Here is a 22,571-nt window from a genome sequence, read left to right as displayed (position 1 = left end):
TTGTGTTGAGTATGAATACTGGGTTGTGCTGTCTGTGGGCATGGCTACACTTGCAAGTTGCAGCGCTGGTGAGGGGTTACAGCGCTGCAACTTAGCAGGTGTCTACACTTAAAGCTCAGCCAGCACTGCCACTCCCTGTTTGCAGCGCTGGTGTACACCGTGTCCTGCTTCCGGTTGGGGAGTCCAGCGCTGCAACAGGTGTGGACACTCACCAGCGTTTTTATTGGCCTCCAGGGTATAAGGACTTATCCAGCATTCCTTTTCAGGCCTCTCTGGTTCACCGCTTAGCACTCCACTTCCCTGGGCCTCAGGTGATCCATCTTTAATGCCCTGGGAATTTTAAAAAATCCACTTCCTTTTGCTTAGCGAGGCGTGGAGTGCTATCAATCAATCAAATCAGCAACAATGCCTCCACCCCCCAAAGGTTCCCCAGCATGGAGCACTGCCGAGCTGCTGGATCTACATTGTGTATGGGAGAGAAGAAACAGTCCAGTCCCAGCTGCGCTCCAGCCGTAGAAATTATGATATCTACGGCCAGATATCACAGTCAATGCAAGACAGGGGCTATGACGGAGATGCCATTTCAGTGTAGGGTTAAGGTGAAAGAGCTGAGAGTCCTACAGCAAAGCCCGTGATTGGAAACCGTCGCTCTGGTGCTGCCCCACTACTGCCGGTTTACCAGGAGCTGGATGCGATACTGGGATGTAACCCACTGCCAATCCTGATCATATCGGACACAGGCCCACTGCCAATCCTAGGATCACAGCCTGGAGACCAGGTGGAAGGGAGAACCGAGCTGTGTGGCAACGGTGGAGAGAATACAGAGGCTGATGTTGCTTGCAGACTGCAGTCAGATCTGTTTTTAACACAAGAAGAAGCAAGCCAGTCGTGGGAGCTACTTATGAGGAACAACACAGGATTCCATTCCAGGTAAGGAAGTTTTATTACAAGGATGCAACTGTTTAGTGTTGTTTCCTGTTGCAGAAACCCCCTGCCTTAACCCCCCTGGCCAGCAGGTAGTGAAAAAGCCAGGCAGGCACCCAGCCCGACTCTCCCCCCGCCGCCCGAGCTGCGTGTTCAAGATGCTTTTTCCCCAGCACCTGGTTCTGCCTTTAAGCCCCCTGGCCAGCAGGTATTGAAAAAGCCAGGCAGGACCCAGCCTGACCCCACCCCCCACCGAGCCGCTGTGCAATGGCTTTTTTTTCCCAGCACCTGGTCTGCCTTAACCCCCTGGCCAGCAGGTAATTGAAAAACCAGGCAGGCACCCAGCCCGACCCCCTCCCCCCCGAGCCGCGCGTGTTTCAAGATGGCTTTTTTCCCCCAGCACCTGGTCTGCCTTAACCCCCTGGCCAGCAGGTAATGAAAAAGCCAGGCAGCACCAGCCCGACCCCCCCCCCCCGAGCCACGTGTGCAAGATGGCTTTTTTCCCCAGCACCTGGTCTGCTTAACCCCCTGGCCAGCAGGTACTGAAAAAGCCAGGCAGGCACCCAGCCTGACCCCACCCCCCCAGCCAGTGTGCAAGATGGCTTTTTTTTTTCCAAGACCTGATCTTTGCTTTCCCCAAACCCCATGGTTTCCCAAACTTCCTTTCCCAGGAGTGCTGCATGTGTTATTTCCAGCAGCAGAACCAATCAGCAACCCTTTTCCCCTGTGATCGGCGTGTGTTTAACTCACCATTGTATTCTATTCTATCTTTGGAGCGTCCAGCAAGTGGTATGGTCACACTGTGTTTTTGAATGATGCTACAAATACTCTTACAAACAATGGTTCCTCTGTATTAACATTTTATCTCTGTTTTTTTTAAGAGGACCTTGAGTCCCGCTTGGTGCAAGACAACATTCTGAGAGGTTAAGAAACTTACGAAAGAAACCTAGGAAATCGAAGGAACAGCTTGTGAAAGCCGTCATTAACATGTATTCCACAGAACAGAAAAAAGATACATGATTGGAGGGAAAGACGTAGCTTTAAAAAGGATCAGGAGCAAGACAGCCAAGATCGGATGCTAAGCCTCATGGAACGCAACACAGAGCTCATGCAGACAATGGTAGACATGGAGGCAGACCACTACCGTGGATGCCTCAGCCCATCCCAAAACTCAGCACATTGTGCTCCAATGTTTCCTCAAAACACCCTTCTCCAGCATCCTGGTGCTTACCACCACAACTGCCCCCAACACAGTACGTTCACCTCACAGCCCTGATAACTATGACCCTTACCCAATGCACTCAACACCCATCATCATGCAGCATTTTAATCCCCAGTGCAGCAGCAGGCAGTGCCCAAGTGCAGCAGCAGGCAGTGCAGAGCCCTCAAGGAAGACATATTCAAACCTGTGAGATGTAATGCTCATCACCGTACCCCCCTTCCTGTTTATGTACTGTATTTTTAATAAAGGATTTCTTGTCTTTTTATTCACTGTTTATTATTACAGAAACTGTAACATCTACTACAAGTAAAAAATAGGAACTGCAAATCAATGAAACGCACTGCAGGTAACTGTGTAAGCAATGCTCTTAAACTGCAGTGTGAAGGCACCCAACATATTACTGTTGGCTTTTGAGCCTCAAAGTGGCTCCTTTAAGGCAATCCCTATCTTGAAGCACTGTGCTGGGGCCTCATCTAGTCGCCCTGCTCTACGGCTGGTTCAAATTCAGCCTCCAGGCGTTGAACTGGAGTCCATTCCGTTCAATTGAAGGTTTCACCCTTCCCTTCACAAATAATTATGGACGGATACAGTACGCGAGTTATAATCGCTGGATGCGGTTTCCCCACATCTAGCTTTCCCGTACAGACTAACTCCATCTCCCCTTTAAACGCCAAAACACAACTCCAACGGTCATTCTGCACGGCTCAGCCTGTTAAGTTGAACGGTCCTGCTCTGTCAAGCTTCCCTGTGTACGGTTTCATGAGCCAAGGCATTAACGGGTTAAGCAGGTCTCCAAGAATTCAAATGGCCATTTCGACGTTCACCACTGTGATCTTCTCGGTCTGGGAAAAAAGTCCCTGCCTGCAGCTTCCTGAACAGGCCACTGTTCCGAAAGATGCGTGCATCATGCACTTTCCTGGCCATCCGTGTAAATGTCAGTGAAACGCCCACGGTGATCCACAAGCGCCTGGGAGAACCATTGAGAAATACCCCTTTCGATTAATGTACTTGGATGCCAGTGGGGTGGTGCCAGAATAGGAATATGCGTTCCATCTATTGCCCCTCCACAGTTAGGGAAACCCATTTGTGCAAAGCCATCACAATGTCCTGCACATTCCCAGACTCACGGTTCTTCTGAACAGGATGCGATTAATGGCCCTGCAAAAATTGCATCAGCAGTATTCCTACGGTCGACTTTCCCACTTCCAAACCGGTTTGCGACCGGTCTGTAAGCTGTCTGGAGTAGGCCAGCTTCCAGACTGCAATAGCACCACTTCTCCACTGACAAGGGCAGCTCTCAGTCTCGTGTCCTTGCGGCTGCAGGGTTGGGGCGAGCTCAGCACACAGTTCCATGAAAGTGGCTTTTCTCATCCTAAAGTTGTGCAGCAACTGCTTGTCATCCCAGACTTGCAGGACGATGTGATCCCACCACTCAGTGCTTGTTTCCCGAGCCCAAAGGCGGCGTTCCATGCTGCAGAGCACGTCCGTTCTGCCACAAGCAATTTACTGTCAGGTGCATCAGCCGCATCATTTCATTCATCTGAGCTCTCACTGTCACTTTGAGCATTAGGAATAGCTCCACTGCCAGACGTTGGATGTTGGCAACATTCATCAGCAATGTCCTCAGCCGCTCGGGCTCCATTTCTCTCTGAAATCACACGACAGACTCACAATGGCACCAAATGGCTGAAAAGGGAAGCGATGCCACCACGGGTGGTTGAAACAGAAGCGAATGACCCGCACCCTTCCGTCCCCTTCCCACAACCCACGCGACAAAATGGACGAGGTGCTCTGTGGATAGCTGCCCACAAATGCACCACTCACAACAGCGCTGCAACTGCTTGCAGTGTGGACACACAGCAGCGCTGGTCGCTGTCCAGTGTGGGACACACTGCAGCGCTGGAGTACACAGCTGTACGAGCACAGCCTGTAACTCCAGCGCTGCAAAACTGCAGTGTAGCCTCAGCCTGTATTTCAAACTTGTGCTGTGTTACTGGGGAATGATCCCAGACAAGTTGGTGTCAGCTTTGTTTAGCCTGCTTGATGGTCCATTAAGGACCATCAGCTACACAATTGACCATTGAGAGGAGGCGGATACGCCTTGTGACTCAGCAGGGTGTGCAGAAACTGGCCCATGTGAGTGCAGACTCCATTTTGCTGTAACTTTCCACAGTAGGAAATGATACTGACATACAGACAGCATAATCATAACCAGTAACCCATAACCTGGTCTTAGACACCTTTATGACCCCCTTTACATAAGATCTGGTGCCACTACAGGACCTTGGTTGCAACCCATGTTCTATATGGTCCCAGTTTATATCAATAACATCACGCATGGAAAGAAGCAATACCAGATTACTTCTGGCACTCACAGAGCAGCTTCACATGACAGACCATCGCTTTTGGGCTTGGTGGGATTGCATCATTATGCAGGTCTGAGATGACATGGAGTGGCTACAGAACTTCCAGATGTGGAAAGCCACCTTCCTAGAACTGTGTATGGAGCTCGCCCAGCCCTGAGGTGCAAGGACACCAAAATGAGAGCAACCCTCTCGATGGAGAAGCATGTGGCGAGTGCTGTGTGGAAGCTGGTGATTCCAGACTGTTACCAATCTGTCATGAATCAATTTGGAGTTGGGAAGTTGACCGTGGGGGCAGCATTAATCCAAGTGTGCAGAAGCAGGTATTTGCATAATCAAACACTATTAGATGCTCCATCTCTGGCTAGAGCAGTTCAAACTGAGGGCAGTTCATCCATTACAGCCATTCATACCTTGGAACAGGATACAAAGATAGCTATGGCACATGCGCAGACTGAACAAGCGCTGCAGCCAAAAATCTGAGTGGCGCATATTCACCTTAGGTGGAGTACCCATAGGGACACTGCTTGAAGAAGAATTTGAAGGTACTGTTACCTTGGAAGAGTGGGTCAGTTATTTAGCAATCAAAACTATATTTCTTTGCGTATCTGTCTAACCATATGTATTCCATGTCTCTTCCAATCTTTAAAATGCTCTGGTTTGTGATTTGGGTTAAAACCTAGATTATTTGACAATCGACTCTATTGGTGAGGGGAAATAAATTTATTTAGTTCTATTCCAAACCCCCAGAGTGGCCTTCATTAAGGAATTTGTATAAATTTCTAGAGGATGTGACTATAAATCCAGGGTAACCTAGTAATATTTAGACCATCACAATTTTCTTGTTCAATGAAGACTGAGTGTTAGAATGGAAGTGCTCTAATCCACCCAATTATTTGACCTGACTGGCTTGACAGTTCCATAGTTTAGAATAGCTACATCATGTTTAATGCATCTGTGCAAAGTATATATATCTCACTTAATCTATATAAATTCAAAACATTCTACCTTCCTCTTAAAGTTTTATGTTGGGAAGATTATAGGAAGACTTTTGAAACAAGATATCCTTCACAAAAATATTCATGTTGGTTGTGTAGCTGTTCTTCCCAACCTAGAAGCTGCATACTTTCCCCAGAACTCCAAATTGTTTTTTTCCCCCCCTGAAGTAATAGCTTGTCATTAAAATCATTCAGCTTTTCTATGATGAGATTTGAATTTCAAGCTATTTTACAGAATATGTTGCCCAAGTGTTTTCTGGATGATGACTTCTCTGAGTACAGCGCAATTGTCCCCAGCATTGCACATTTGGCATATATTCAAAGCCCAATATTTTCCCAATCATGGATTCGACAAGGGAATGACAGGCGGATACCAACTCTATGCCTGTTGTTGTATTGCTACCTTGTCTAGGGCAAATAAAATAAGAAGTCTATACCTGTGTCCTGCTAAGTTGGAGTGTGTCTAAGCGCTATATGTACATTTAAACACCAAAAGGAAAAATGCACATATATGCTTACCCAAGGTTCCTTCCACTGCACTGGGCTTGTGAGATTGGCTAGACTCCAGTGGAGTCTCAACCAAGTCTTGACTCACAGCATAGCCATAGTTGGACCTGCACGCTGCTGCAAGTCCCCCATCCTCTTCTTCCTGCTTGCTGTTAACTGCAGGGGTCTCTGTCTCCAGTTCCTAAGAGGTATCTACAGTGGTCTGCAAGGTGTTGGTGGGGTCTCTGTCAAGTATGACATGCAGCTTGTTGTAAAAATTGCCAGGTCTGTGACTTGGCAGATCAACTGTTGGCCTTTCTGGCCTTGTAGTATGGCCACTGCTGTTCCCCATTGTACCCCCAACCTACTTCCCCTGTGAATTTTTAGTAAATGTCCATGTTTCTATGACAATTCTCTCTCTGTGCCTGCACAGTCTCTTCTGCCCACAGGCTCAAGAGATCCACTACCTCCCATCTGCTTCAAGCAGGAATGCATCTGGAGCATTGAGCCAGCCTGGGCAGTTGAGCACTTGCACACAAAGAAAAGCTCGTAGGTGTACTCTCCAAGCTGGGCAATCAGAAAAAGGCATTTCAAAATACAGAAGATTTTTAAAGAGAAGGCTTGGCTTCTGGTCTCTGAGCCCTGGGCACTGGAGTTCATAACTGTGACAGTCACCAGTGAGACAGCTGCTGGAATACTGTTGAGATTGAAAGAGATCACAGAGTGTCTACATTTGCACTGTGTCAACATCAGTAGGTCAAACCATGGCTCAACACTATTTGGGAAGGTGGTGTTACTGCGTCACGCTAATGGGGTACTCACATTGGCCAAAGAAAAATTTCAGTAGAGAGACATATACAGCTAGGTTGATGCAAGGAGACTTATGTCAATATAACTTTCTAGTGTAGACCAAGCCTTAGTTATTTTGGTGTATGTTTGTGGATTGTCCCCATGCAGATGGAAAATAATTAAGTTGGGTTTTATTTGTATCTGTTATTTTGGTGCAAGTTTGCACGTGAAGGAGACTGATGATAAACTGTTAATGATACTTTCCCATCCTGCAGCAACAGCTTACGTTGACATACAATTAAGATAAAGGGGTGTTCTGTGGGGTAGTTGAGGGAAGGGGAGTCCACACCCTCACCTTCTCCAGTAGAGTGTGCAGAGCTTCAGTTTGTATTCAGTTCACATTTAGCAGGGTTTTTTTCATAGCCATTAGGGCTAAAAACTAAATAAAATTAAAGCATAGACTGATTAACCTGATGTTGGAGTGCATGTGGCCCCCTCTGCTCCATTCTTTTATGTCTATCACTGATTATACTACTGCACCTTTCTTAAAAAAGCCTCAGTTTTTGGCCAGGAGCCACTCGTGTGGTTTGTCTTCCAAACCAGGAAAGTTACTATGGGTATGTCTACTACTACCTGCCGGATCAGCGGGCAGCGATCAATCCAGTGGGCGTCGATTTATTGCATCTAGTCTAGACATGATAAATCGATCCCCAAGCACTCTCCCATCGATTCCTATACTCCACCACTGCCAGAGCTGCAGGCGGAGTCAACAGGGGAGCAGCAGCAGTCGACTGACCGCAGTGAAGACACTGCGGTGAGTAGAATCTAACTAGATGCACGTAGCTGAAGTTGTGTAACTTACATAGATTCCCCTCCTCCCTCCCCGGGTGTAGACCAGGCCGATGAAACATTTCATGGTGGTCTGTTTATTTGTTGGTAAGTTACAGGCTATTGTTTACAGCAGTATTTGGAAATAAACACAGCGATTCCTTTGTTAAGAGCAGTCTACGCTCCAAGTGCAACAGCAGAACTAAACAAAAAGAAACTTTGAAGACAGAAAAAACTGACAAAATATAGGAAATGTTTGTCAAATATATGTTTTTTGTTTTTAACAGAAGAACAATGTTATTTTATCTCATCTGATAAACACTTAAGTCAGTTTTATTTGTTAGTGATAATTAAATGAAACTGAAACATTAAATGGCAAGAGTTTAAGACATGAGTCTAATTTCCAATAACCAATATGGCAACAAAAAAGACAAAATAATTAATCTGCAAACTGCTTTCATCTGCTATAACTGTACTTAACATTGACAAAGGACATGACAATTGTCATTTGACTACTGTTCATGTTTCAAACACTGCTTGACCCTGCTGTCCTCTTAACTACTTTCAGAAGACTGGACATTCATCTTATTCATGCTGCCTATGTTAATGTCTTTGGCTGGTCCAGAGAACTGCAATTCATCTCTCAACAAAAATTGTGTGCATTACTATAAAGAATATCTAGTTTCTTCTAGTCTAAGACCTTAAATCCTGAACCTTCCCATTAATATGGGTCTTCAAGCTGTGGGAAATAGGTCTGGTGACATTTTTATTTTATTATTTTTTTGAAGTTACTAGTTGCGTTTTTGATACAAAAACCATAAAAATATCCCCTTTGAGAATCAAGAAGGCATCTAGATGTTTAGATTTTTAATGGTCTGTCAGTCTAAAACTCTAACAACATTTTACTCAAATGATTCAGTCTTGGATATAGCGTGTTCTGATTCTCTTCAGAGTGAACAGGTACGTTATGCAATAGTTATCATACCTGATTGTTGTTCACTGAACCCCAGTACTCAGGCACAAATTACAAGCATCATCTTACCAATTAAGAATTAATACCCCAGTATCAAAAATATGTACTATACAAAGAACCTCAAATATGCCAAAACAATCTTATCATGAAAATTCACACTTAATACATTTTCTCCCTGAAAAATAAACAGGGCTACCAAGAGGTCTCAGAAGTTAGAGATGGGATCAGAAAAGATATTACAGGTCTCATGCCTGACTTATTGCTACAGGATTACTACTTAAAGGGTCATCTGGCCTGTTCTTAATCACTCTTGGAAGTCCCAAATTACAAAGGTACATATAAGCACAGGGGAAAAAAAACAATTAGTGTCATACAAAAATGATACCCAACAAAGTTAGATAAGTCATTATAAATACATAAGGAAATCAGCTACACTATAAAGAGACTCAGATTAAAAGCACAAGTTTCAAAAGCACCAAACATGTCAAATGTCTTGATTTTTAAGTCAGGACAAGTCCAATTATGAAATCTTAAAAAAAACCCAAAACCTACAACATACCTGGCAAAGTTTTGTTCTCTATTCTTCCCACACAATCAATATCAGATTGTGCAGGCAAATTCCAAATATAATAAGTACACAGTATCTGTTTATAGCCAACCCTCAGAGATTTTATATTTGGATCTCGACAGCAAGCAACAGTTCTATACCAATTAAATATACTTTATACGACTTTTAAAAAAAATGTAAATATAGCCATTTGCACATCCGCATGGAGTGTCCCAGCTTTAAGTTACATCTAATCATAAGGACTGTTACTAAAATATTTGCTTGGGTTTAAGAGGTATATGGCTTAACCTTCCAATGCACATAGTAAATGCTACAGTTTGCTTAGAGGTAATGAGTCCTAGCCTTTTTTCAGTGACTGTATTAAGTGTAAAGTTTCGGAACCTTAGGAAATCTTAAACTTGACAATTCTTTTATGCTGGAGATGGAGGAGAGTTGGTTCATTTTTTTAGAAACAAACCCCAGTTTAAAATCTATTACTAAACTTTTTTTTAATAAATCTTAACATTTTTTAGTGTTGGTAGCATTACAGCTTTGGTGTTGGGTTAGTTCTAGCAAATCAGATTATACGTAGTATAATATATGCTGTCATTTATATTAAAAGAGGTATTCTGTAAGAAAAAATATTAATTCCATTTCTAGTGGTAAGCTTGTGGGGTCTGATGTCCCACCATGGATCACAGGAATCAGAGCACTGTCCAGGTCATTTAGATAATGCTGTGGCAGATGTTGGCCTCCAGATCCTAACTGATACTCAACCTAAAATAAAAAAAAAAAAAAGTTGATATATTACATATTAATACAAGCCAAAAGTAGAGGTGCAGTAGATGACTGTGCAAACATCACCAATCAGTATAAAACAGATTTCAGCTCAAGTTTTCTGTTATAAAAAGTGGTATTGAAGAGACTTTGGGCAAGTCAACACATTCACTGGCAAGAAGGTTTTGTGTTTAGAATTGTGAAACACGGCCTTCTGCTCATAGAGTAACCTGCCTTCAACACTGCAAGGTACTGCTAGTTCAAGATGCAAGCAACCAGAAATATTGTGAAATAGTTACTTAATGACAGACCATTGAAAACTATCAAACTTTAAACAAAAACCACAAGTTTAAATTGTTGTGATCTGTAAAATTTCTGTATCTCTCTCAGCTAAGATCTTGAAGTTGTAGTTTCTCTAGGAGCAAGAGGGATTGAGTCTAATTCTCAGAATTGTGTTTGACTTCTTTCCAGGTACATCCATTGCTGGTAATGGACTTCGCATTTGGCGATGTGGGAAGGTTTAATAGGGCTAGAGAAGCTATACCTAAATACCATTATTTTAAGGTGGTGATATTAAATAATGTTTATTTTTATATATATCTGTAATAAACAAAAATTACCATATCGGTATCAATGGAGACTCTGAGACCTAGCTTATTCATCGCATTATTTTTCAGCGTTTTGAGATGCGGGCCAAGAGCAGCACTGCAAGCTACAGCAATCTCTTTTGCAAACTGATAGGGTGTTGCACTGGATAGCTCGTGGTCCTTTAGGATATAGAACACCTGAAAGTATAGTAAGGACACAACATTTAGTGACTTTTTTGGTAAGAATTTCAAAGTTGTCAAAATGGCTCAGTGTACAGTATCACTGCTTAAGATGCAGTCAAATTACCTATACTTGTTTATTGGCAAAAGACTTTCAGCTTTGGAATTGGGTAGTTTATCAGTAACAAGACAGTTCTAATATAACTGTCCATTTTTATTACACATATTATGATAGTGCCCAAATGTGGTAGGTGCTTTCCAAAACTAGGAAGAGACAAGAAGTCCCCAAACAACAAATACGGTGTTAGTACTGTTGCAAAGTATCCTCACAAATAAAAACACTTAGTGAATTAACAAGTAGCCATGAGAATAACTGGATTAGAAGTTTCATAAGTGCATTAAAATTTTTTAAAAAGGAAAATATATCACCCCGATTTAAAAAATAAAATCGCTTCTATCCACAAATTTGATATGAGAGTAAGAGAGAACATCAAGAACATAATTGACATGTTCCTACAGCTGCATGCCAAAAGTGAACTAGTTTCTGTGGTAGCACCTTCCCTTTATCAGTATTATTAATGCTATTTAGAACAACAATTGGTATAAATAAATCTGATATTTTAACATATAAACAAACATTTAATAGTATTAATTTACTTACTTCAGTACACTTCATAAGTTTTTCCTCAGTTTCAAAATCTCCCTGTAGTATTCTTTCACTTTGAATTCCTTCCATTGACTTTCCATCTACTGGGCTTATAACTCTATAGAATAAGTGTATAATAAATTAAAACTGAACCAGAGCATTCTTTCATCTAAAAAATCAACTGTTCAACTTAAAAACCCATTGCTTTCAGTTAAATCAAACTTCAAAAGAATAAAATTACAGCTCTTCTCAATATATAAATAAAATTTGTAGTATCAAAATACATACAAAGAGAGAGGCCGTGGTATGTGGACATTTTACACTGTAAACATTTCTATATACATTTAACCCCTATCTGAGTTCTAGATAAACACACACACTTTACATATGAGTACCTAATAGACTAAGATTAAGCAGGTCAGTAAATTTCCAGCTTTTCCTTCTATTTCCTAAGAGAAGCTTTTATGGACCACCTTCCTGGGGCATTGTGTGTGTTCTAGTTGGTCCTATGAGTCACTAGAAAAAGGACTAAGTCAAGACCATAATTTGAGAACCACTGTTTTATGATATTTAACTATAATGAAAGAGACACTAATTTTGAACACTAATCATGATTTATTCAGACACACTATAACTAGGGCCCTACCAAATTTGCAGTCCATTATGGTCAATTTCACAGCCATAGGACATTAAAATTGGTAAATGTAATGTTTTCAGGTGTTTAAATCTGAAATTTCACGGTGTTGTAACTGGGGGGGTCCCGACACAAAAGCGGAATGGGGGAGTCCACAAACCTGTTGTAGGGGGATCATGGGATTGCCACCCTCATTTCTGTGCTGCCTTCAGAGCTGGACTCTGAAGGCAGCAACAGCAGAGCTTCCTGCAGCTGCAGGAGGTGGGTCTGATTCAACATTACACATACACATACACCCCCCCCCGCCCCAAACAGCTGTGCAGGAGATGAATAAGTCCTGTCTCTCCTCTGGCCAGTTGGAGCTAGGAGCCCCTTTTGCTGAAGCACTCCTAGGAACAAGGGGGCATCAGATTTCACAGGGAAGGGCTTATTTCATGATCCATGACACTTTTCACAGCCATGAAATTTGTAGGGTCCTAACTGTAACAAAACATTCTCTAAGCCATCTAAAATTAAACTCTTAATCAGTGGTTTTCAACCTGTGCTCAATGGACCCACAGGTCTAGGATTTCCAAAGAGGTCCACACTTCCATTTGAAATTTTGTAGGAGTCCAGAAATGAAAAGAGGTTGAAAACCATTGTCTTAAACCAATTCATATGTTATAGTACTGTTAGTGCCCTGACAGTCACAGCCACGGGGGTGGGCAGGGGAATCTTGCAGCCCTCACTGAGTAGCCCCCCTCTATCAAACGAATGACATTGTTGAACTCTGAAGGGAGCCAACCAGTCCCCGTCAGACAGATGGACTGTGACTGAAAGCAGGCAACACCATAAGATAACCCTGTTCCCACCACTCCCAAACCAGGCAGTTATTAAAATCTCAGAAGACCACTGTAGTCTAAAGTTGTTCTCATAGTGATATCTAGAGGCACACAGGTAGTTTTCACTCCTATTTCCTTGGCAGCTTTAAATAGCAAGATATTAGTTTTAATTACAATACTTTATTTTCCATTCTTTAAATAGCCACAGTTCAAGAGAGGTGGGAAGAGAAGAGAAAATTCCAGCCACCACACAGCTTTAGTAACAAATATTCATACCCTTGGTTTACTTTTTCTTCACTCTCTACCCAGCAAATATCTACATATTCTTTTAGTTCTTCCGCATCCATTTTGCCACATGTAATTTTAAAGTCCTTTTTGTCCCTTAAAGCTTGACGTAGACCTTCCATTGTCTCTGGAGTTATTTGTACCATTAGTCCATCTAAAAGAGAAACAGTAAAAGTTCCCACTTTCCTTTAGAGAACAAAAAGGGAAGATTACTTTAATAGAACCTTGCCTAGTCAACTGATCTTCTTGAATTGTTTAAGAAACAACTTCACAAGACTGTAAGGAGAATATTTACTTTTTTCCTCATCACCATGTGAAATTCTATATGAAAAATTGTTAGTTCACTTTTCAAAGCTTTTTTGGTTAAAAAAAAAAAAAAAAAAAAAGGTAGACTAATGGAGCTGATGTTCCATCTGATCAAAGTTTATTTCATGAAGCCTGAACAACTTAGTGAGCCACAAAATGTGACACAAAAGTAGAGGTAAAAACTTAAGCATACAGGAAACAACTGAATTGAATTCTCCTATAAGCTTCTCATGTTGAAATTCTTTACAAAATAACAGGTATTAAGTAAAGAGGTCTAAAAAAGCCACATAGTGAAAGTGTCCTCAAACAATGTATGTCGCAAATTACGAATTTACATATCATGATTTATGTGCAAGTTTTTAAGTTACAAACCTTAAAGAAAAAAAGTTTAGTTTACAAAGGGATAGACTCTTAATCACATCAGTATTATGCAGAGTAGTCTTCCAACACCAGTTCTTTGCCTCTTAACAAGGAATCATTTAAGATGCAATTCATACCTTCAACTATACTTGATTTAGCAAGAAATCCTGAAGATGTTTTTAGGGCTCCATTGAATACTACAAAACTTGCACCTGTAACTAAACACAGAAGTAAACACATCAGGTACTTCATATTGTCCATTTTTATACTTAGTGAGTTAAGTCACTTTGAAAGTGTAAAGCACTATACATCAAATGCTAAATATTATGCTACACCAAAAGTGCGCATAAAAGTTCTTCAGTTATAGGAAGATGTGCTGATGTGGCTCTTGCTAGCGTCAAGAGAATTCATTCCTTGAAATAAGGCCTAGAAAAATGCACTGATTTTGCTAACTTTTTGAGTTTTAGGAAGACATGCAACATCCCAACAAGATGTTGGCAGTCGTACAGGCACAGTAGCCGAAGAAGAAAACTATGAAAGAATAGAAAATATATAGGGCCTAAAATTTGTTTCCTGCTTATACATAAAGTTACCTCTAAAATTAGGTTTTAATTTTTGGAACATTCTATTAAGTAAAATAATGAATCCACTTTAAATGGCACTAAAACCTGTAAAACCCATTTACTTCACCATTAACAGCTTGCTAGGCATTGATTAATGTTTTCAGAGCACTATATAAACAAGAATTTAACTACTGTTAATTACTCTTATTAGTCTCTAGCCTAAGATGTAACTAGGCAGATGTAAAAGATATGTAACCATCTAGAATCTGAAAGATATTCTGCAATTTATAGCAATTTTAAGAGTGTCAAAGTAACGGACCAGAAGCTATTCAACAGCACCCCTTTAAAATGTAAGCTGATCTAAGAACGGCATGATGTGGTCATAAAATACAAAAAGCTTCTGAAAAGGGAAAAGTAACAGGTCCAAAGTTTGAGTGAAATTTGAATAATTTAGTGTAAATGGAATGTTAAGTGGAGGTTGTCAAACAATGCTTCATGTAATTAAAGTATTTTGGCTAACCACTGAATGTCATACATATATGTCATGTACCCTTTTACTATTGTTTATCTGCTTCATATTGTGGTCAAGGCATTTGACATTATACTGGATCATCTGCCCACACAAACTACACGAATACACACCTTTTGTTCCTAGTAATCCCCTAAAACATTTGAGTGCACACACCAGTTTCAGAGGTTTGACAGAACACTAGAAACATAAGCCACTTACCTCTCCTAGGGCAGCCAGTAGCACTGTTTGCTTGTGTCTGATAGACTCCATCACTCTGTACACAAACTAAGTGAGAATCTGCTTCAGTGCTAAAACTGGCTCCAATGCTAATAACATGCTCATTAGAAGAATGTATTACTTTCATTACCTGCAAATACAAAATGTTCATTTAGAAACTGACATTTCTGCAACAAAATCTTGTTCTGTTTTGTTAAATTCTCTGTGGACTCTGCTTGTGTAACAGCTAAGTAGCATTTTTCAGGTAAAATGCTGTATTACAAAAATAACTGCCTCTATATGTGAGTATTAGGATTCTCTATAAAAAGCTGAAGTATAATTTACATTTTAAAATCCTTTTTTAGAACAGATTTTTTATGGAACTTGCAATAGCTTATCAGGGTAAATTTATATGAACTTGTGACCATAACTTCAAAGTTCTACTGATTGGGAAAAGTCAATCTGAGTGAGTAGTCCCCGACCAAGTATACTACCAAATATTAAGGATCTCCCAAGAGACCTTCATTTTTTATGTAGAGGACAACCCAGTTTGCAAAATCTGGACAAATCCTAAAGCTTCATAGCCTAAGAGGGTCCCTAAAAACAGAACAAGAGAGTTTATTATTTGTTTCCATCATAGTTCCAAGCAGATCTACAGTAAATATGCAAAACCAGTATGAATTTTGAGAAAACTGAAATTTGCAAAAAACTATTTGAAATAACTTTATATATATTATATATAAATAAAATTACGCTTTTGTAAAGCCACCTTTTAAACTAGAACAAAACTTCACAGTAGAAGAAGCTGAAGGCCTAAACATCCTTGGAAGAAATTTCAGTGAAATCTTTTTCCTCCTCATTTCTATTACCAATTGGCACCTATACTAAACACCAATCTTCCTGCTTAACATCCCAGCATGACCTAGGCAATATTGCTCACCTATTAGCACTAAAGCAGGGAGTTAGTCTATGGGGAAAAAGGTGCTTGGGTTTGTTTTTTTTTGGTTTTTTTTTGTGTTAGACACAAAGTTTAAGAATTGAAAAATTAGTCCACCGAATAGTGAACAAAAGCAATCATAGGCCTCTTTGATTTGGAGAAGACAATACCCTCCAATGAGGTGTTTTGCATTTTGCAGCTTCTAGTCAAATTGGCTCACAGTGTTCTTGTCAACTTCTCATCTTTAAGATTTCAGAGGTATTACAGAAGGAAAACGGAAGGGTTAGATTTCCTGAATAAATTCGTATGATCTACAAAATTATACTCACTTCATCGTATCTTCTCAGAGGGATTTTAATGCAGCTTTTACCCATTTCCATATGGATAAATAAATTATCTATGGTATGCAAGGTATATTGATAATTTCTAAGGTCCTGTAACAAACAAAATACTTTATTAACTGTTTTTAAGCAGCATAAAGTTTTAACCACTGACATCCCATCATTTCTAAAAACGAAACACACTGCATCACTTAAAATCTACCCATAACTGAGTTTTCAGAAGTTTACTTGAGCTAAAGGAATCTCAGTTAGCTGCAGCAGTTCTGTTACTGGTGAGTGTGCCCATACTAGGAAAAACAAAAGTGATTTTTTTTAAACTATGTGTTAGTTAACACATGGTCACACACGGTAAATTCCTATTGTGGCCAATGCAGTTACAGTTTTATGTAGCATTTACTAGTGTTGACCTTCACCCGTTAACACATGTTAAAACTACAACGGGCCTTGTCTAAAGTAGGATTTTACTATGTATTAGCTAACACATTGTAAAAACCCTTTTCCCTAGTAAACACAAGCTCTGCAGGTCAGTTACCACAAGGTAACAATCAGAAATAGCCATCTAATATACCATAAGCTTCAGCTGGACTGTATCGTTTTAGCAATATTAAGGATGTGCCTGTCAAATGATGTCTTTAAACAGAAAGCTAGTGATCACCTTAACTAAGGATACTGCCATCTCTACATAACGTTGAGTTTTACAGTAAAACTGTTTAAATATAGTACTTTGTAATTCTCACCACATTTTTTTGTCCTCAGGGGACTCTTGGGAGGCAAATATTCTTCTTATTTCCATTTTACAGAGAGAGAGAGAAACATGCTAAGTGACTTGCTGGAAACGAACTATGGTCTAATTGAGCAGCGTAACAGAAAGTAAGTAATCTAATTATCTCAACATACTAGTTGGTAGCTCCAGATCTTGTCAAAACAAACAGATTAAAACAAAGCTAGTTTTTATAAACGAACAAAAAAAGGGGTAGCAAAGGTTTCTAAAAATGGAACTTTGCCCAAAACACTTGTTCTTATTTCAGCTTTCCAGAAAACTTCTGCCCTGGGCCAAGAAACTGACATTTAACATGCTTTAAATTTAACCAATTTGGTTATGTTAAAGAGTGTCAAGCCAGCATCAACCTGAACTACAGAGATTACTGTCTATTTAAAAATCTTGCCAGCAATAGTTATCACCATTCAGCTGAAAAAGTTGTTGTCCCTTCTGGGCATGTACTCTAAATAGTTTTAACCCTGCCTGATCTAGTTTGGATAAAATGGATAGAAGTTCAGTGTTATATGTTGTTACAGAGGACAAAAGATTTAATTATGATCAAGTCCAAGTATGGCCTTACTAGAGAAGGCTCATACTCTTAAATGAAGTAGTTTGTAGCCTCCAGCTTGTTTACATTTCTCTAAAAAAAAAAAAAAAATGTGTAGGTGAGCTGTTTGCAATAAATCATATCAAGGCAGCATGCTGTAGCAAGCAATTAAATTTAGATCATGTCTCAGTACTGCTGCAAGAGCCTGAAGAGCAAAAGTTTATCACTCACAAACCCCAGTCTCCTAGATATCAGCAGAGCCAGTCACCAGATCATTGCCTAAAGCTTTCTTACTGAAAAAGCTGATTTAAAATAAGTAGTTAATATTAATGAATAAACCAAAGTTATATTGGTATACTTCAATATCAATAACTAATCTGAAAGGCACAACTTAGTACTATTCTAATAGACTGTTTCATTGTGTGAATAGACTGAAGTCTAACGTGCACATCACACCTAAATTAAACTGTGTTAGAACATTTTTCGCTAAAAGACAAATAGTTCAACTTCAAAATTGTGAGGGTAACTTCACACTCATCTGATGTATAATTAGGAGGATAAGGAAAATTATGTAAAACACTTTACTCACAACAAGTAAATTCATGATTGTATGTCCTATCTCCCCAAAGAGAGGCTTTCGGTGTCTGATACTTGTTACAGGAGTTGGATATGCTTTCACAGGAAGAAAAGAACACTGTTACACATAAAGACCAAGCAAAATACTCTAACCCAATTAAAATATGTGACTTTAAAAAAAAATAAAAATAAAAAAAGGTCAGATGCAGCCTTTCGTTCTTTACTTTATGTAAAAGCTTTATGTAAAAACTTCAGCACTCATTTCACAGAAATGGTATCAGAAAACAAACAGTATCCATCCCCTCCCTCTTTCGCTCACCAGTTCTTGGTGAGTCCAGATCCAATCCCTGGATCTAAACAAGGAAAAATATTCAAGTTCTTAAAGAACTTTATAATTAAGAAGAAGATAAATCTTTCTGTAAAATAGGATGGAAATACTTTACAGGGATCGCTTATATGCCCAGAGGAACCCCCTTCTGCCTTCGTTCAGAGTTAAGCAACAGAGGTAATCCTCTCAGCAAAGGGAACATTTACAAGTTGAGAAACAAAAATAGCTACCATGCCTCTGGCGTGGCTGTTATGACAGTTTAACTGGGGGGTACGTCTAGCCCACTGACGTTATTTCGAAAAGTAGTTTACCCGAGTATTACAACGTGTTATAAATCGGGTTTCGCCCGTCACAGTGCGACTCAAAAATCGATTGCTTATGTCCATGGTTCACGGCCTTACCTCGATTTCAGAGCGGTGGCAATTGTGGGTGTAGCTGTTCCTGCAGTATCCAGTTCCCACTTCCGTGTTGGGCACAGTGCCTGATGCTAAAACATTGCCCCGGCGTGGTGGCTGGGTACAGCCTCACCCCTCCCTTTGTGAAGCAGCGCACCTTTGGCGCCTTTTTGCAGTGCATTGAGCCACACATGCAGCCTATCATGACCTGGAGCATCACAACGGTATTTCTGACCGTTGTCAACTCGCATACTCTCGTGCTGACTATACCTGAACATGAACTTCAAGGGCAGGAGGAAGGGGAGGCAGCTATTGCACTGAGCGGCCGAGGACAGCCGATGAATGAGATGGAGGCAAATTCTCCTATCCGCTGGCCCGCTTTTGGCGTACGCGTGTGGTTACGCTCTCTACCATTGACGCCGATTTGCATCGGGAAACAAGCACAGGACTGGTGGGACGCATTGTTTTGACGTGTGGGCCGTTCGCAGTGGCCTGCGAACTTTCGCAGCGTAGGCTTCTTAGACTTTGTGACTGCTTTCCCCCTGCTGAAACGCAGCGTAATACAACATGAGAGCAGCCTCACTGGCGGGAGCGAGTGATAGCCTCTGGAGTTTTGCAAGCAGACAGATACGGTCAGTCGGAATCCATTTGGGTTGGCAATCTTACTGTTGGGGCTGCGTGATGCATTAGCCAAGCATGTTAGCTGTGCTCGAAAGGTTTGGTGACTCTGGGAAACGTGCAGTGTGATGTTTATGGATGCTTTGCTGCGATGGTTTCCGAACTGTGCGTGGGTCCTAGATGGACCATATCCCTTTTGCAGAACACCAGGGGCACCGCAGTCGAACCGCACAGGTACTTTTCAATGGTCTGCTGCGAGCACTGTGGACCACAAGGTGACGTTTACCCACATTCACGTGGATGGCATGAGGTTCATGACTCTCGCTCTTCAGCGACTAGTCTGTTTCACGGCTGCCGCAGAGGATTACTTCCCAGACCGAAAATACCCGTGGGCATGTTCAAATGCCCTTATAGTTTCCTGGGCGGACCCAGCCTACCCTTGATGGCATGGCTCATAGAAGCCATACTATGGCCGCTGACGTGGTCAGGAGCTGTTCAATACGGCTGAGCAAGTGCCGGTAGGTGGTTGAATGTGCCTTGCATTTTAACGGGTCGCTTGGCGATCTTACTACTCGCTCAGACCTCAGGCCAACCGGTGTCCCGCTTGCTATTGCTGCTTGCCTGTTTCGTGCACTTCACAATTCTTTGGACTAGGGGGAGACCATTATGGCTGGGGGGCTTGAGGCAATATGGAGTGTACGAGCGCAGAACCAGGCGATTAGATAGAGCAGCACCTGGAGGGCGCTGCGCATCAGAGAGCCGTGAAAACGCAGTTCTCAGCACGTCCAAGTGTCGGTCTCGTGCTCTGTTGCCTTCCGCTTGATGAACCTCCGCACGTTGATGGACTGTATTCAGTGTAAAGAACCCACCCTCCCCCTTTTCATTAGACGGTGGCGCAGGAATTTAAATTCTGTTGGTTGAAATCATTTATTATCATTAAGTAATTTATGCTCTTGTTAAAAATCTACTGAGTTTTGCCTTACTTAGATTGTCCCTGTACGCCAACCACCTCGTTCGATGATATTCTGTATTACAGGAACTATTAAACAAAGGCAGAGTAATTAGTGAGTGTCCTGAGCTGGCGTGCTTTGGAGGAGGAGGTAGGAGGCTCTAAGACATGACGTATTACAGCCTTTCCTTGACTCTGCAGGGTGTGGAGGAGTGGCGGAGTGCCAGAAAGCCTTCACCCGGTTCTTACACGTCTGTGAGGAGATATCCTGGACGTGGGCTGCAGGGAGGTTTACAGGGGCGTTTGCGTGGCACTCTGTTACTGTGTGCTTCTTCCTGAAGCTCCACCATGCTTGGAGGATTTCGTTTGCAGCAGCGCGTTGGTTGCTCTCCACGGTGGTTTTCCTGCCTGCCCTTAGTCGTTCACTGGCATTTTCCTTACTTTTTGCTACACATCCTTCAATCATCTGCGTTTATCCCTGCTCACTTGCGTCTCCATAATTTCTACGTGAAGCATTGCATCTCGCGGTCGTCTTCATCCTCCCGTATTCACAGCACGCCTCGTGTGGATGGGATTCAGAAAATGTGCAGCTGCATGGGGAGGGCAACCAGGGTGTAGTATGTGGAAAGATACCTTTTACCGAGCTGTAGTACTCTTTCACATAGAACACTATCCACCTTAGGAGCACATCGTGATCTCTAAACAAGTCCATTTTTCGTGTTCGTTTATTTCGTGTCTGTGTACTTGTGTGCACAACACGACGCAGTATGGCACGTACGTCACGCGCGATGGTACGTTGGGGCTTTAATTTTGCATTCTCGCCGTTCATAGTACACAGTGTCTATATGATGCCTTGTCCTTATAAGGGCACCTGCAAAGCCCAAACCCCCCGTCTTTCAATCCACCAACAGCGCATGGCTCCGTATCGTATCGATCGTCTAGTTGATACTAATCACCCCCGCAGCGCCGTCTGCTGGTGCGGGAGAATCCTGCTTGCCAGACGCTGAATGTGCATCCTCCCGCCATTACATCCCGCTCTGGCCATAGCAATGCATGTCTGCCATATTTAATTGCCTGATGTTCTCCAGGTACATGGCTGATATCCTCTCCGACACTAGCACCGCAGGAGAGATCGTTTGTTTTGCATGCTCAGTTGCATGCGTTCGGTGCTGCTGTTTACCAATGTCTTGCAAAACTGGCTGCGTTGAAAAGGTACCTACGTGTGGGGCCGATCAAGGCTGTCTTGGCCAGACATGTTCTCAGTCATCGCATCGGTTGTTGGAGTTCCTCCGACGATCGATTCATGGAGATTACATTTGGAGAATTTTCGCTCCATTCCCAGACAGGTTACGATTTCCCACCTTGTACCGCTGCTGGTTAATACTGCAGCAAAGCCTCAGGTGTAATGCGATCCTAAAAAACCGTTTGTTTTATCCGTGTTTGGGTACGAGGAAGGCATTCGCGAGGTCGCTTCATGGCTTCAGCTGTCTGGGCTGCTTCTCGTTGGAGCGCAGGACTGTAAGTTTTGGGTCTCAAAAGATCCTGGTGTTGGGGTTTACGGGATGCTGTGTGGCTATCACCCGCTCGATCTTCTCCTCAATTCGCTCTCATTCTTCCCCCTCGGTTTATCCTCAAGAACACTTGATTAGTTCATCCAAAGTGCTGATCCATCCACGGAACGGGGTTGGGCACTGAGTAGCGCTGAACCCCAATAATTGCATGTATTGCAGATAGAAGGGCTGTTTTCGGCTCGAGCTGACCTTCCCGTTTGTTCTTTGGCTTTCTGGGTACCTGTCTAGTTCCTTCATTTCATCGGCAGATGAGAAGTCTCTGCGTGCCATTTTAGATGACTTTGAAATTCTTTCAGAAAACTTTTTTATTCTGTTTTTGTGGAACGCCAGTGCTGATGAAGCTGAGTCCTACCCCAGGATGGCGATCAGATCCAGAACCTCGCTGTTGGTCCAGCTTGGCGCTCTCTCGAATTATTCAGGGGACTGCATGTGTGCACGGTGCAAATGAGCTCTTGTGGTCACTGTGTGTGTGCTGACCCTCACGCGTGACAATTCCAGGATGGAATTCAAGTATCTTCTCTCTTTTTTTTTTT

General features: G+C 42.0%; 1 protein-coding gene across 9 annotated transcripts in view; it reads right to left on the bottom strand.

The window, feature by feature from the left end:
• Nucleotides 1–7,688: 7,688 nt before the first annotated feature.
• Nucleotides 7,689–22,571, bottom strand: part of ZFYVE16 (zinc finger FYVE-type containing 16) — a 53,679-nt gene continuing 38,796 nt past the window's right edge. For all 9 annotated transcript variants that reach the window (XM_075067039.1, XM_032769548.2, XM_032769552.2 and 6 more), the window contains 8 exons: nucleotides 18,191–18,273; nucleotides 16,283–16,387; nucleotides 15,020–15,167; nucleotides 13,864–13,944; nucleotides 13,052–13,214; nucleotides 11,336–11,438; nucleotides 10,528–10,692; nucleotides 7,689–9,907 (listed from right to left, as the gene is read on the bottom strand). In XM_075067039.1, the coding sequence (XP_074923140.1) occupies nucleotides 9,746–9,907; nucleotides 10,528–10,692; nucleotides 11,336–11,438; nucleotides 13,052–13,214; nucleotides 13,864–13,944; nucleotides 15,020–15,167; nucleotides 16,283–16,387; nucleotides 18,191–18,273 (1,010 nt within the window). In that variant the 3' untranslated portion in view covers nucleotides 7,689–9,745. The remainder of the gene's footprint in view (nucleotides 9,908–10,527; nucleotides 10,693–11,335; nucleotides 11,439–13,051; nucleotides 13,215–13,863; nucleotides 13,945–15,019; nucleotides 15,168–16,282; nucleotides 16,388–18,190; nucleotides 18,274–22,571) is intronic.

Source organism: Chelonoidis abingdonii, chromosome 6 (assembly GCF_003597395.2).
Source record: "Chelonoidis abingdonii isolate Lonesome George chromosome 6, CheloAbing_2.0, whole genome shotgun sequence".
Lineage (NCBI taxonomy): Eukaryota > Metazoa > Chordata > Testudines > Testudinidae > Chelonoidis > Chelonoidis abingdonii.
This window is presented reverse-complemented; position numbering and strand designations above follow the sequence as displayed.